Source organism: Xyrauchen texanus, chromosome 33 (genome assembly GCF_025860055.1).
Source record: "Xyrauchen texanus isolate HMW12.3.18 chromosome 33, RBS_HiC_50CHRs, whole genome shotgun sequence".
Taxonomy (NCBI): Eukaryota; Metazoa; Chordata; class Actinopteri; order Cypriniformes; family Catostomidae; genus Xyrauchen; species Xyrauchen texanus.
This window is the reverse complement of record NC_068308.1, coordinates 18,791,807-18,807,633: the sequence shown is the minus strand read 5'-3', so window position 1 is coordinate 18,807,633 and position 15,827 is coordinate 18,791,807. Positions and strand designations below refer to the sequence as shown.

General features: G+C 37.6%; 1 protein-coding gene across 1 annotated transcript; it reads left to right on the top strand.

Moving 5' to 3' along the window:
• The first annotated feature begins 1,613 nt into the window (after window positions 1-1,613).
• Window positions 1,614-6,329, top strand: LOC127627135 (forkhead box protein J1-B-like). The gene is made up of 3 exons (XM_052103386.1): window positions 1,614-1,837; window positions 2,004-2,602; window positions 4,819-6,329. Exons 2-3 carry the CDS (start codon window positions 2,063-2,065, stop codon window positions 5,599-5,601), a joined length of 1,323 nt encoding a protein of 440 aa, XP_051959346.1. The 5' UTR covers window positions 1,614-1,837; window positions 2,004-2,062; the 3' UTR covers window positions 5,602-6,329.
• Window positions 6,330-15,827: the final 9,498 nt, after the last annotated feature.

The following is a 15,827-nucleotide window of genomic DNA, read 5'->3' as shown; positions in this document are numbered from 1 at the left end:
AGATGTTATTAAATGTCAAATGGTATTGAAATGATGAACCGGTTTCTGAAGTGGCTATTTTGAAAAAGCATTATCTTAATTTGTTACTCAAAAAAGCATCTTGCTGGCTCGAAAGTATTTGCCAAATTTTTCTCTATAATTATTGTCCCTATATTTACACTTTATCAACCCCCCTGGGGGCCATTTACTTCAACACCTCTCCACCGTTTTTATAATTAATGTTAATTAAACAACCTTGAGTTGTTATGTATCACACAAATGATGCTGCTTCTAACTATTTAATACAAATTAATACAATAAAAATTAGAAAAAAAAGCACTTCTTTTTTTTTTTTTTTGTTATTTAGACTCATCCCTCTTTGAAAAAAAGAAAAGTAAAATCGAGGTTACAGTGAGACACTTACAATAGAAGTGAATGGGGCCAATTTTGGGAGTGTTTAAGGGCAAAAATGAGAAGCTTATCATTTACAAAAGCACGTATTAAATATTCTCTTAAAACTTGTATTATTTGAGCTGCAATGTTGTTTAAATTGTAGTTTTTAAGGTCATTTTGTGGTTTAGAGTGTTATGTCATGATGGCAACAAAGGTGTACGATTGGATTTAACTTTACACAGAAAAGGTTAGTACGTGATTTGATCACACTAAAATCATGTTAATATTGTTAATGTCTTGTGACTGTGAGTTTTGTCGTGTTTGCACGCATTGGCCCCATTCACTTCCATTGTAAGTGCCTCACTGTAACCCAGCTTTTTTTTTTTTTTTTTTAAGAAAACGAGAGACAAGTCGAAAATGAATCGCATTATGCTGTCAATCGAGCTTAAAAAGTCATGAAACCCAAACCCCTTTTTCTTTAAGTGTAGAGACCCTATTTAGCCAGATGGTCGCAGTATATCCTATGTTTTAGAAATACGCTCACTCAAATGTAGTCAAACCTGAAACTGCATGCATGCTGAACGTTTTCATATTACCAAATTATTTCGCCCAAATTCAGGGCTCGGCAATCTGTAGACCTGCTGGAATAATGGTTACATGTATCACACTGTGGTTAAACATACACGTGTACATGTATGCATATCTGTGAGGAGGGAAGAGGAGTCCTCAGGCGGGATGAGTGGCGCGCTTCTTTTATTGTGCGTCATTGTTTTCACTTGAGCGCCTATCCTGGAGTTTTGGCGCGTGCAAACTAGATTACCAACGACTTTTTCAACGACTTACAACAGGCATGTAGCAAACTTAAAAACATGTTGATTTCGACGGAAAAGGGTCAATCAGTTTGAAAAATTCTCATAATGGCATATACAAAACATGGTATCAAGCGGTTATAAATGGACCGGTTAAAAGGCTGGGCTCTATTACATCCAAGAAGCGTTTATCCATTTAAGAATATTTCAAATATTTATATTAAATCCTCAATAAAAACAAACACTAAATGAATAAATGAGCATATGTGCTGCACGCGCGGATGAGATGTGAGGCTGCAGACACTCCTCGCGCAGGGACAATGACACGTTCAACTCTGCGGCTCTGAGCCAATCAGAGAGCGTCAACATTTAAAGGACTGTTAAGAAACAGCCAAAACCAACTTCTCATTTCTCTCCGATTCATTCGCTTACATCTCTTATTGGGCTAGCCTGGATACAGTAAATGTGTCTCAACGTGACTTTCTGAGTGGAATGATACTTTACGCAGTATCCTGTTGTATGGATGTGCTTGTTTATCGTCTGCACTTGTTGCGCTGAGACGAACAGCCGAATCTAACGGACTGAGAGATATTCAAAGATCGGCGCACCGCTGCGGGTCAAACGCTCGAGCTCTGTGGTGTATTTACATTTCAGAGGTCAGTATTTACATTGGGGAATGTAATCAAATGATTACACGCAAACATCGCGCATGAATGAGAAGAAGTATACGCTTGTAAAAAGATTTGCCTCCACTTTTTCAGTGACGTGCTTTTATTTTCCGTTTATTTTTAAAGTTTTAAATAATGTGTTTTTGTTTTACAGATCTCTCACTTGAACGAAACGAAATAAAAAGGTAATACATACTGTGCGTCGCTTCCAAAATGCCAGTGTTAGTGAGTCCCGAGATGGCTGATAAATTCAAAGAGAAATGGATGATGCTTCACCCGGAGGATCAGGACGATGTCGGCGGCTCTGCTCACTTTGACGACAGTCTCACCAGTCTGCACTGGCTGCAGAACTTCTCCATCCTGAGTGCCAACCCGGAGAGGACACCCAGCTCCGGCTGCCACCCGCAACACCTCTTCTACCACCATAACCAGTTAGGGGGCACCGACTCTCCCTCCAGCCCACCTGCCGGAGACACAGCCGCGACGGGGATGCCACAAACACCTGGGAATCCCACCGCGTCCTGCAGCAGTTTGACTAATTCATATGCTGGACACTACATAACGGCGCACGCAAATCCCTCGGTGGAGATAGACTATAAAACAAATCGCTACGTGAAGCCACCTTATTCATATGCCACTCTCATTTGCATGGCAATGCAAGCTAGCAACAAAACCAAAATCACCCTGTCCGCCATATACTGCTGGATCACGGAGAATTTCTGCTACTACAGATACGCGGAGCCAAGTTGGCAGGTAACGTCACCGACCCTTTCAGTTTAATTTACGTTATACGCATTACGTTAAAACAACATCCAGGTCTCAATGGCTTTTAGAGAGAGAGAGACATAAAAAGAGCTTAAACAGGTGCACTGAACAAGTACAGGTCAAAAGGAAACCTGAAGCATAGGATGCTTTTAACAGTACCTGTCAACTGGGCACCTACACTGCCAAAACACTGAGCCAGACCTGTGCACTCATCTGAGATGTGTTAATATACTTAGTGTTGAGATACCCTATGCAGGGTGACAAATGATGGAAGCTGAGACCACTGCACCCTAGAGCACTGGGTTTCTTGAGGCCTTGCTCCATAATGAGGGATCCTTATGGGAACTACTGATCAAATGAAAGCAGGAGCACAGCATTACTCGATAGCATTACTATACTGACCACATTTCTTCTCCTGTACATGCAACATTCCCCTCCCCCATTTGTCAGTGAGCTAATGAAATAGGACACCTCCACCTGCTGCACAAAGGGATTTTATAGGAGCCTTTATTTGTGTTCCCTACTTCTGCCACTAGAAGTTCAAGTGTTACCATAATGTTGATTCCACATTTAAAGGAATATTCCGGGTTCAATACAAGTTAAGCTCATTTGACAGCATTTGGGGCATAACACTGCTTACCACAAAAAATATATAGACCCCTCCCTCCTTTTCTTTAAAAAAAGCAAACATCAAGGTTACAGTGAAGCACTTACAATGGAAGTCAATGGTGCCAGTTTTAGGAAGGTTTATAGACAGAAATGTAAAGCTATTCAATTTATAAAAGCACTTATTAATTATTCTGTTAAAAAATAGGGCTGTCAATCTGTTAAAATGTTTAATAGAATCAATTACACGGTATGCCTATAAATTAATTGCATAAATAAATAGCAATTAATCGCATACATAAATATTTGCTGAGAAAGCCACTCAAATAAAAATAAGTCAGTATATATTGATTAAATAATTATAAATAATTATTTATAAATAATTATAAATAAAAAATATAAATAATAGAAAATAATAATTCAGATAATTAATAATTATTTTTGGCACACAAATGTAGGATTAATATAAAAAGTGGCTTTTGAATGCAATATATTGTTTATTTCCATATCATTGAAAATAAGCCTGTCATTGGCCTACAATTCACAGCTATCCATTTTGCTATTTAATTCATCAATCAGTCTGAGATTTATTATAAGGGCTTTTCAAAGGATGTGTCAGTGTACACCTGCGTCAGATGGACGCTTTTGGAGTGTTTCGGTTGCATCATAAACACGCCGTTTTTAAGTTGCTGTGTCAAGTTAAATGATATTTCAAAATTAGAATACATGCCTTGAGATCCCTGCCTTAATATTTCCATCAAGCTGTGTTTGTACGCAAAAGTGCACCCTTGTCTTGCGTTTTCTGCTCTAGGTAAGTGTGGATTGTTAGTATGAACTGCACGTTGCCTATACATCGAGTTTTGCTTACTGCCCCCTGGAGAAAATAGGCTCCATGCTTGAATTGCTCAGATGGGAGGAATATTCCTTATTATGGTCCAGGGATATGATCATTGCATAATTTTTTTTACGCATTATTTTTTACATAATTAATCGCACTGAATAAACACGTTAAATTGACAGCCCTAGTTAAAATGTGTGTATTATTTGAGCTATAAAGTAAAAAAAAAAAAAAAAAAAAAAGCCGTCATGGCAACCAAGTTGTAAAATTGGATATAACTTTACATAGAAAAGGTTAGTTAGCGATTTTATCACACGAATATCATGTTAGCATGCATACTGTTTTATGTCTCGTAGCTATAATTTTATAACAGTAAGTATTTGAACATATACAGATTGGCCCCAATCACTTCCATAGTAAGTGCTTCACTGTAATATCAATTTTGCTTTTTTTCAAAGAAAAGGAAGGTCAAGTCGAAGTTAATTTTGTGGTAATCAATACTATGCTACAAGTGCTGTCGATTGAGCTTAACTTGTATATAATCCAGAATGTTCCTTTAAATGGCTCAATTAAATGTGCAGATATAGCTGAAGCACACATAAAATGGGAATCATTTAGATGAAGTTTTACGGTTAGTTTAGAACATTTAATTCTTAAACTTTTACTTTGTAGGTTCAAATGCTAAAAATAAAAAATGCTGTTCTCACTCTAGAATTCTTAACTCTTAATTAACAACTGATTGTTCCTTCTTCTCCTTCAGAATTCAATTCGCCACAACTTGTCCCTGAACAAGTGCTTCATGAAGGTGCCCAGGCAGAAGGATGAGCCAGGAAAGGGAGGCTTTTGGCAAATCGACCCCCAGTACGCTGACATGTTTGTCAACGGCGTTTTCAAACGACGGCGAATGCCTGCCACAAACTTCAATACTCAGAGACAGAGCAAAATGTTATCTTCTCCCAGCTATTCTTACGGCTCTCAGTGCAACCATACTGGCCAACAAATGGGAATGGGAAACAAACGCAAGCAGGTCTTCCCCAAACGAGCTGGCAAGATGGCCAGAGACTCCAAGTCCCCTCTGTTAACCACCGAGATCAAAACTTCAGATGTACTGAGAGGAGACTTTGACCTGGCCTCTGTATTTGATGATGTACTTAGTGGGAATGACAGCACTTTTGAGGATCTCGATATCAACACAGCGCTGAGCTCGCTGGGATGTGAGATGGAGGTGTCCACACAGAACCAGCACAGGCCTGGCTGCAGTAATGAGGATGAGCAAGCTTGTGCTTACCTCGAGGCGAATGGGATGATGGGATGCAACATGGAGGACTTTCACCAACAGCATCACCAGCCGGTACAAGCCCATACACAATATTATGAAGGAATGACTCTGTTCTCAGATCAGGTTCAGCAGCATCAGCAGCATCCCTGGGAGATTAAAGAGGAAGTCCAAGTCATTCCACTTTCCCTGGATCATGGCTATGGCCTCTGTGAGGGATTTTTCTCTGAGATGCAACTATGGGAGAGAGCAGAGTCGTATCTGTGAACACACCACTGACAACGCTGAATAAATATGCACTGTTTTTGCTGGTCTAAAGACCTATTGACTTTTGTTTTGCTACATTAGCATAATGAACTATTGAAGATGTGAAAAGTTATATGTGATTATTCTTTGTACTTCTGTGTAATTTTCTACAAACCTGTACTGATTCATCTATAATTACCCTTGGGTCTTTGAATTCTTGATTCTTTGTTGGGAAATTTTCTTGTCGTGAGACACAAATCTAGTTATCTAGGATAGCGACATTTTGTTCCTGTATTGATTAATCAATCTAATATATTCATTTTAGTTGACTTGATATTTTAGGTAATGTCATTCTTTATGAATCTAACAAAAAAGTAAAAAATTAATATAAGACAGATATTTGAAAGAAAAGGGATGCAACAAGCCAAAGTGCTTCACAAAACAATTTTCACTGAAAAACAAACCCGCACAAGCACTTTGAAACATTAGCTCAGTTTGTTGCTTGGTGATTTAGCCCAATCATTTATTTTCTCTCTTTTTTGATGATTTTCTATGAGAGTGAAAAGTCTTCTTCCGTAAGACATCTCTTATGTTTCTAAATGCAATGCTGTAGTCTTGGAGTTATGATGAATTGTGGGTGACAGTGTCACAAGGCAATGACTGTTCTAGAAGTGTACTTGTATCAATTCTTTGAGAAATGGACTCTAACATGCAACGTAAAACTAAATATATTCTGTACTTGAATAAAAGGATCAATCATATAAAGAACTGTTTGTCAGTCTATTGTTTGATTTTTGCTTATTTAATTTCTTAAACATACACATGTTATATTATAAATAAACACTGTTTCTATTACATTTTGTTTGTGTTATTCATACGCGATATTACATTACAATATTGGTAACAATTTACAATAAGGCTCCATTCCTTTACATTAATGCATCATGAAATAAGATAATATATCATGAATTAACAATGAACAATATATATTTTTACAGCATTTATTAATGTTTGTTAAAGGGATAGTTCACCCCAAAATGTAAATTATCTCATCATTTACTCAGCCTCATGCCATCCCAGATGTGTATGAATGTAAATTTAGTTCAAAAGTCTATTATAGATGTTTAATGGCAGGTTGCTCTGTGACAATTTACCCCATGCAGAGTGCCAACTATTGGTCAACCTCTACTCACTGAATTGTATCTTTTCTTCTGGGAAATAGCAGTGGAAATGTTGAAGAGTTTTTTGAGACCAATGTGTCTACCAGTGTCGGGTTTAAGAAAAGTTATTTTTTGTTGGGTTTTACAAAGTAATTAGTTACTGTCAAGATTTTAGTATTAGTGCAACACATTACACTATTCTCTCATCATTTACTCATCCTCCTGCCATCACAGATGTGTATGACTTTCTTTCTTCTGAAAAACACAAACAAATATTTTTAGCTCTGTAGGTCCATATAATGCAAGTGAATGATGGCCAGAACTTTGAATGAACAAAAAGCAAATAAAGGAAGCAGAAAAGTATCCATAAAGCCCCATAAGGTTATCCATAAGTTAAATCCAAATATTCAGAAGTGATATGATAGGTGTGGGTGAGAAGTCCTTTTTTACTACAAAATTGCCTTTCTGCCCAGTAGGTGGTAATATGTACGAAGAATGCAAATCGCCAAAAACAAAAGAAGAACAATGTAAAAGTGAAAATAGAGATTTAGAGTAACAAATGACTTAAATATTGATCTGTGTCTCACCCACATCTATCATATCACTTGACAAGATAGATTTAATCACTGGAGTCGTATGGATTACTTTTATGCTGCCTTTATGTGATTTTCAAAGTTCTGGCCTCCATTCACTTGCATTGTAAGGATTTACAGAGCTGAAATATTCTGCTAAAAAATCTTTTTATTCTGCAGAAGAAAGAAAGTCATACACATCTAGAATGCATGAGGGTGAGTAAATGATGAGAATTTTTATAAAATACATTTATTCACTGTTCGATAAAGTAAGTGCTTAGTGCTTTTATGTTAACATACACAACTTTTGATATTAAAAATGTATTTGTTTATGTTATAATTAACATAAATAAATACTGTAAAAGTATTATTCATTGTTAGTTTATGTTAACTAATTTTGTTAACTAAAATGAACAAATGGAACCTTCTTGTAAAGTGTTACCACAGTTTTACTGTGCAAGATTCCATATACAAATTAAGTCGTGATTATAGAGAACAGATTACAAGAATAATCAACATTCTCTATAGGTATAAAACTACTACTGATACTTATGTTTATTTGTTTTTTTGCCTTTGAAAAATACCTCAATATCTAACAAAAAGCCACACAAGTTGACCTGATCAATCAGATGCTACAATAAAGACTTCCGGGACTACACAAAGTTTGTGTTTTTATAACATGCTATAACCTATTAATAATTTTAAGGTAAAGAAGTTCCCATCACCTCTGCTAGCTGGACGCAAACTCTATTATTATCGTTTCATTTCAATTCCTTCCTATGTCTCATTAAAGTCCATGCTTCTCACCTCAGACACTTAAACAGTGTTTTATTCTGTACGTGACATTTCTACATCGAGAACGTAGCTGTTTGTGATATCGTCTGAGCAGTTTGATTACTGACACAGAAAATACAATGAAGACTTGCCCAGACAGGCCCGCATTTCTCAAATTGCATTCAGTTTCACTTAAACAAATAACTACAGTACAGTTAAGCTTCACAACAGATGTTTGCTTAGGGTGACCTTCACTCTTTACGTCAGGATGAGGTGTCAGGTGTCATCAAGCATGTGTAAATTAACAACTGTTGGTATATTACGCTATATTACATTTATTCAAGCATTTGCACAAACATTGACTCTGTCTATGTTCGGAATAGCATTCTACTCTTACCATTGCTGCAGTATGTAATATGTCTACTGTGTACAGTAAGCACATTTTCTGTAAGCATCGAACACCCGGATGACCTATTTGTTGAAATGTGCAGTATACAAGAGACCTTTCTGAATGAAATACAGTATCCCACAAAAATGTGCTTAACTTCACCTTTCATTTCCAGTTTGATGGATGAACTAGATGTAAAATCAATCTCTTTCTTAAAACATTATTTGATCTGGCTGTTAAATGTTAATTAAACATGCAATGTGATGAGGTCATCTGTCAACAATGTAGCATGCTACTGTTTGAAACATTTGTTGTGGAATAATGCAATTTAACCTTAGAATGCATACAATATGTGGGTCAGAAATTGCCTGGCCATCTACTTTTTGACAGTTTTTTTTATGTGAAGTGGTCTTTTGAACTGCTCAGTTAAGGTGTCTTTGACCATGTGAACTGACTTTTTTAACATTCCGCTTCTAAGAGAATTTGCATCACTACCCCTAGAATGCATATGTGGGTTGTATATGACCCATATGTTTTTACTATGATGTTTAATGCACTTAACTCTTTTTTAGATTTTTTAGATTGTTAAGATTGTTTATTTGTCTCCATTTGTTATATAATTATATATATGCTAAATACAATGTTGATGCCATATTTATGTGTAGTGTGCAAGTAGCAAGATGTCATTCAGCCGATGCTTTTATACAAAGTGCGTTACCTTTCACAGGTAACAGGGAAGTCGTAATGGAGCAACCTGAGGTTAGATGACTAGTTCAAAGCAAGGGCACAATGGCAGCAGCTCCTGGACCACTTCGTAATGTGTTTGAACCTGCAACTTTTCTTTATTCAGTATGTCTCTGCACTCTGAACTGCAAATAGCAACAGAGTAATATAGCAATAGTGTCATGCAGTAATATGCCAGTTTAAAAAAAGAAAAGACAAAAAGAAAGATCCTAGTCCATTGTATTTAAATATATTAATTTGTGTGGGTATTTTCAATGTGTGTGAAACTTTTGAGAATTTAATCAAATAAATATAAATCATTGAAAAATTGTAATAATTGATACAATTATCATAACAGTTAATTTTTCTTTCAAAAAACAAGTTTTCTTTTTTTTAAATGAAGAATGAGCATTTCGATTTCACATGAGTCTTTTTGACCAACTTATGCATTTAACCTTGTGCGCCCCCCTGTATACACAAGCGTGGCATTGTATTTTGGCTTTGGTATATGCAATGCATAATTTCATTTAGTTTAAACCAACTGATCTCAGTTCAGGAGATTCTGGGCTGTCAGTAAAGCATTAAACCTTTGACGCACTCATGTGACAAAACAGCATGGCACCGATCACAGCAGAGATTGTCTTTGGAGGAAACGCCAACAAAACTACATCTGGTAAGAAACCTAATTAAGTTTTTATATTGAGACCTGTTTGAGTCAAAAGATTACAGTCTCTATTTTCAACTGATTTTTTAAATGTTAGCGATTTATTACGAAATGCCACACTGCTAAACAAAATGGCTTTATAGCACATTTGTTCCTTAGAAATCTTATATTTACTGTGGATTTTCACATCGTGAATCTATGGGTTCATCTAAAAGCTGAAAGTTATTGATTTCAAATGGCTCTTAATGCAGCTAAGTGCATTTACTCCTAAATTCTGACCAAAAGTTCAGTTTCAAGCTGCAGATGATGTTTGGACCACTCAACATGTTTGGCAGACATGGGACAATGATAATCAGTACAGATTTTCTAAAGCTTGGTATTATTAAAAAATGTCACAACTTTGTCCCACTGTCCACATATGTTGCCATAATTTTTAGGAAAACTATTTGCTCTAGAAGTTCTTTTTTCTTTTTTTTTCATGTTTATTAGGTGCAACAAGTTACAAATCTGAAATGGAAATGGAAAATGCTGACAGCAGTCTCGTTTAGGTCTCAGGAGGTTAAGGGGGTAAGTTTGCATATGAATTCTAGGGTTAAAAATAGTAAGAAGTATACAGCATATACTGCATTCAGTACATAGTGTGCTAGTATTCCATTCTGAACATAGACAGTGTTATAGTATGCATTGTCCTCAGTAATAAAACAATAAAAACAAATGCTTGACAACAGATTGTTCATGAAAGTCTCTTTTGAGAACACATTTAAAGAATTTGTCTGTCTATCTTTTGTTTCAAAGGAATATTTGTAAACCGGTGTTCATATAGAGAAGTCCGTGAGGAGTATGAGAGGAATGCTCTTTTTATTGACTTATGCTTTACTTGCTTTCAAGTTAATTTCCTCGCTGTGCCTCCCACCTCGAAAAATCCAGCTGACTTGAATATCTGTGAAAATCCATTGCATTTGAGTGAAAATAAATTATACTTTCACACTTAAAAGCTCTTTTTAATGAAAAAGAAAAAAGGAAAGGGAGGATTAGTCAATTTCATCGGCTCTGCCTCCTTCTTCTGGAGGTCATGTGTAGAGACCCTTCAGAATCTGTGCAATAATTCACATTCCTTGAACATCAGCGAGAAGCCGGGATGGTAATTCCGACTAGCTGTTCCCCACAATACCATGGTCATGGCAAGGGCATGCATTCATACAGAGTAACACATCTGTGACCAGTAACAGAATATGAGTCATCTACACCACAAAAACATGATTTTCAGAGTTCTCTTGTGGAAGTGACAGAGGTGACTTAGTGCTGTAATTGTGGTGTCGGCAGGATGAGAAGGGAGGAGTGTGGGGGAGGTGCCATGTGCTTCTCAGGGGGATGGATTTTTGTGGAGGAGGGATGGGAGAGCTCCTTGACACTGGAGATAACATTATCTCCCCAGAGGCAGAGACCCCTGCTTGTATTTACACGGGCACTGTCGCCGCTCCGGCCCTGCATACGGACCTGTCAGCAGGAACAAGGACAGCTGTCACGGCAGGGCATCGCCACGCTGCTTTATGTCCCCTCGGGCACTGCTGGCAGCCCCTGATTACAGGTGTTGTGTGGGCATGTCAGCCAGATCACACAGAGAGATGGCTCAGCCATTCTGCTAAAAAAAGTCAGCAAAACACTCAGTATGTATGTTTTTCACCCTGCAACCCACTTTAGAATCAATTGGTGGGATTATTTTGAATAATAATAGTATTGAATAGAAATAGAGGTAAATACCAAGAGGTAAAAGTTGGCCTACCACATTTGGTGAAATAAAAGTAGAAAGAGGTAGGCCTATGTGTCTGAATTTGTCTTGCTGACATGCTTAAGTTAATATATTGCTTTGCCTGAATTTCACATTGAATTAGATATAGGTTAAAATCCAATGCATTTGCCTGAAAAAAAATTATACATTTACACTTAAAATCTCCTTTCAGTGAAATACACTGCTGTATATTTTTCACTCTGAAACCTGCTTTTCAACCAATTTGTACTAGTGTTATTTAAAACTTATATTTAGCAAGATATAATAGAATCAATTTAAATAAATATAAGCTCCAAGAGGCAATAGTAGACGTTCTACTTGTTTACCTTTAGTTGAGGTAAACATGACATAACACCCTACCAACTTTTGTCACATTGGCATTCAAGGCAACATTTATCCTGGCCTTTGTATGAATTCCTTTCATACATTCCATTTTCTTGCAAGGACATTTTTTTTTCTGTTAATATCTCTGCATTTTCACAAGTCAAACGATGTAGCCAACTGTGAACTGTGCTAGTCAGTTAGAGCCACAGAAAAAGGTATTTAAATGTTGTTTTTTTAATCCCCTTTTCTTCCCAATTGCACGGTCTTTTCCACTGCACGGTACAACTCGACTCTGCTCGCTTTTTAGATTTTTTTAGTACCTCCTCGGTCGAGGTTCCAAGCGAGCCGGGCTGATACTAAATGTGACGTCATGGAGAGTCGTCACTACAAGCGTCACTGGATTTCCGACACTCGACATCAACCAGCTAGTTTTAAAGTTAGAAACAGTGATAGCAGTATCATTTGTTCACGCGACATTCAAATTGTGAACAAATAAATGACTGTGCGCAAAACCACGCCATGGTCAATAAACGAGGTGCAGATGGTCCACTCGTTAGCGATGAGCGAAACGAAAAAATCTCTCAGGAAGTGTATCAGCTGTTGGACGCACACGGCTACCACCGGACCTACCAACAGTGTAGGGAAAATAAAATTTTTTTTAAGTGACTACAGAACCATCAAGGAAAAGTGGAACCGGCGAGCAACGGGAGGGAGAGTGCCCTGGACATTTTGTTATGTTAACTCTACACTCAGCTTGAAAGCTTCACTTTATTTAGTTGACCAGCTACTGGAAGATTGCTTCTAAAACAACCAGGCCAATTTAACTGTTACACTTGTGAAAAATCACTATGCAACAACTGCTTTATGCAGCACAATGAGCGAGTAGATAACAGCTTGAGGTTGTGTTATTATTTTGGTCAGTTTGTGTCGTGTTTAAGATGATGTCACGGCAGTAGAGGCGCTGCAACTATGACGATCATCCTATAATCCCACCCACGTTGAGGTGGCACTAAACTGCAATGGAAATGCATGCTCAGAAAAGTAAAGTGAGTAGGGTTGAGGCGAGTTGAACCATAACGTGCAGTGGAAAAGTGCCATTAGTAGGTCCTCATGGTGGCACAGTTACTCACCTCAATCCTGTCTCAGTTCTGAGACAGTCAATCCACACATCTTATCACGTAGCTCGCTGTGCATGACACCGCAGAGACTCACAGCATGTGGAGGCTCATGCTACTCTCCGCAATCCACACACAAATTACCACGTGCCCCATTGAGAGTGAGAGCCACTAATCACGACCACAAGGAGGTTACCTTATGTGACTCCACCCTCCTTAGCAAACCGGCCAATTTTGTTGCTTAGGAGATCTGGCTGGGGTGGTAGTCAGTGTCAGTACACGCTGAGCTACCCAGGCCCCCATTTAAAGCTATTCTTAACCAAAAAACCCTTCCATTCCAGGCTGGATTTGCCAGTGGTCACCAACAGAACAAGTTTAAAGGGCGAAGGTAATAAAATTACTCTTATCTCACAGAACTATAGAGCACAGGTGGGATGATGTTTTCTGATGGCTCTGCGTCAGTGATAATGCATTCATGTTTAATTGGACATTTTTATGACATGTAGACAGTTTAACATCTCTATCCATGTACTGATGCACACCACATCATAAAAAGCAAGCATAACATTGCTATAAGTGTAAAAATTCTTAACAGCACCTTTGTATCACAGGTCTGTTGTTATAGGGTCACGTCCAGCAGGGAAAAACAATGCTAAATGCAAATAATGAAATTCAGTTAACCATATAATTAGTTATAATGCCAAAATAAATGAGCTTATCAACTTTAAAAAGGAAGGAGAAAACGTTTCCCATATCTTTTGTTGTTAACAACAAAGTGTGTCTTGTGCATCCAATTAAACTCTTCAATATTTTGGTGCAAATTAATTTGTCTCTTAGTAGAAGCCATTGAAATTAGACAGATGGCAACTAGGACAGGTTGTTTGACATCCCTTCATCCTCAAAAATCTTGAATAAAACAATGTAAGGTACAAAACAAAAACAACATACAACTCAGACTAAATTAAATACAACGTTACTTTCAGCAAGGATTCATATGGTTTGTAACGACCACAACGTGCATTTTGCATATTGTTGGGCCTATACATTTAGTGGTTATATGAATACATTTCAATTTCCAATGTTTTAATTTAGGAACCTTTTTGTGCACTTTTGTACATTAAAGAAAAATGTAACTGTCTCTGGAATCTACCTGATGTCCATTTAAATCTGGGTCCTGAAGCAAAACCACTGATCAGTGTGTTTAAATCCCAAACTCACTTGCCATTTTACAATCAGCTTGTACTTTCACTTGTAATATGATCTCAAATAAGGCAATTTTGTTACCTTTGTTATTTTTGTTATAAAAGCCAGCTATATTTTTTGCTCCTTGATGTGCTAATTTTATTGATTGTGTTGAAACCCGCAAAAAGATACACATCACAATAAACCATGCTACTCTGCACCGTTTACATCTCTTTGGGATGAGGTCTTTTCACTGATGTCTGAACGAATGGAGATGCTATTAGGAAGCGCACTTCAGAGGGTTGAAGAGCCCATTCAGAAGCCGCCTTGCAAGCAGACATTGAATAGCCTCTTTTTGTCTTCTCTCCTCTAGATATGTCAAATGTAAATTCACCTTCTTCAGGGAAAATTTCATTGCAGAGTAACAATTCTTGATTTCTGATGCAAATTTCTTTGATTATATTATGAAGACATAATGTCGTATTTCAGGCAGACAGAAAGAGCATTTCTCAAATGTAGTGCACCGAAAATACAAGCCAACTCCGATCTCACAATAAATCATCACAATAGTACAAGGTTGCAAACTGTACCACTTCCTATGAGTTAATCCTTACGTAACCATATGATTTATACACCCACCAATGAGAGACGCTTGCCTCATGTCCATGTCGTTCCCAATGTGGCGGTTGTTCCATGTTAATCCAAAGCTTTGTTTTTGTAACCCGTAACCAAGACCACGTACCCTAACCCACAGCTTAAACATAACCATGATAATAATGTTAAAACCACTGATGTGTAAGACGAACAAAGTGACTCTTTTGGGTTCAGAGTGCAAGTTTGTAAAGCGTATGTGATTGGTTGATGTATAAGTCGTACGTTTTCGTACATATGAAGTCTTATGAATTGGTACGAATTCGCCACCTCGTAATATTGTGACAAATTCTTATGAGACAATAAGCTTGTTTGAGATGAGCAAGTTCTGCGCAGAACCGATCACTGATGATCAATGGTTGGTTAGAAGTCAGTCCGATTTACTGTGATGTCATGGTGACGTAAATAAAAACAAAAATCTGGTGAGGCGGCCACAGTTTTTAGAGGCAAACAGCGTAGTTGCTTTCTTTTCTAAATTATGTGTAAATGTTTCCAACACTCTGATTATGATCTCTGTACAGGATATGTGATTGTTATCATATTTCTAAAATATCTCAAAAAGGTGTCTTTTGACATCTGCCTTTGATGTCGTAGGTTGCTGATCTATGACGAGAAGTGAGAACTGTCAGACTTGACAGCACTTATTTCTCTCCTCCTCTGACTGCAGCCACCTACTCTCGTCTACTTTCAAAGCAAGACGTTTGGTGTCTCAAATGAGCATTATGTTGTACAAGCCGCAGTTGTGATTGGAATGCAGAATCAGTCAACAGACTCCTCCTAAATGTCAATCCTGCCTGCTCCATTCACTTCTTCTCCATATCCTTTGTAACTTGCTATAAAGCGTGGAGCAGGCCCAGGATGGTTGGCAGGGTGGCTGGTGAAAAGCATTCCTCAGGGGTTTCTTA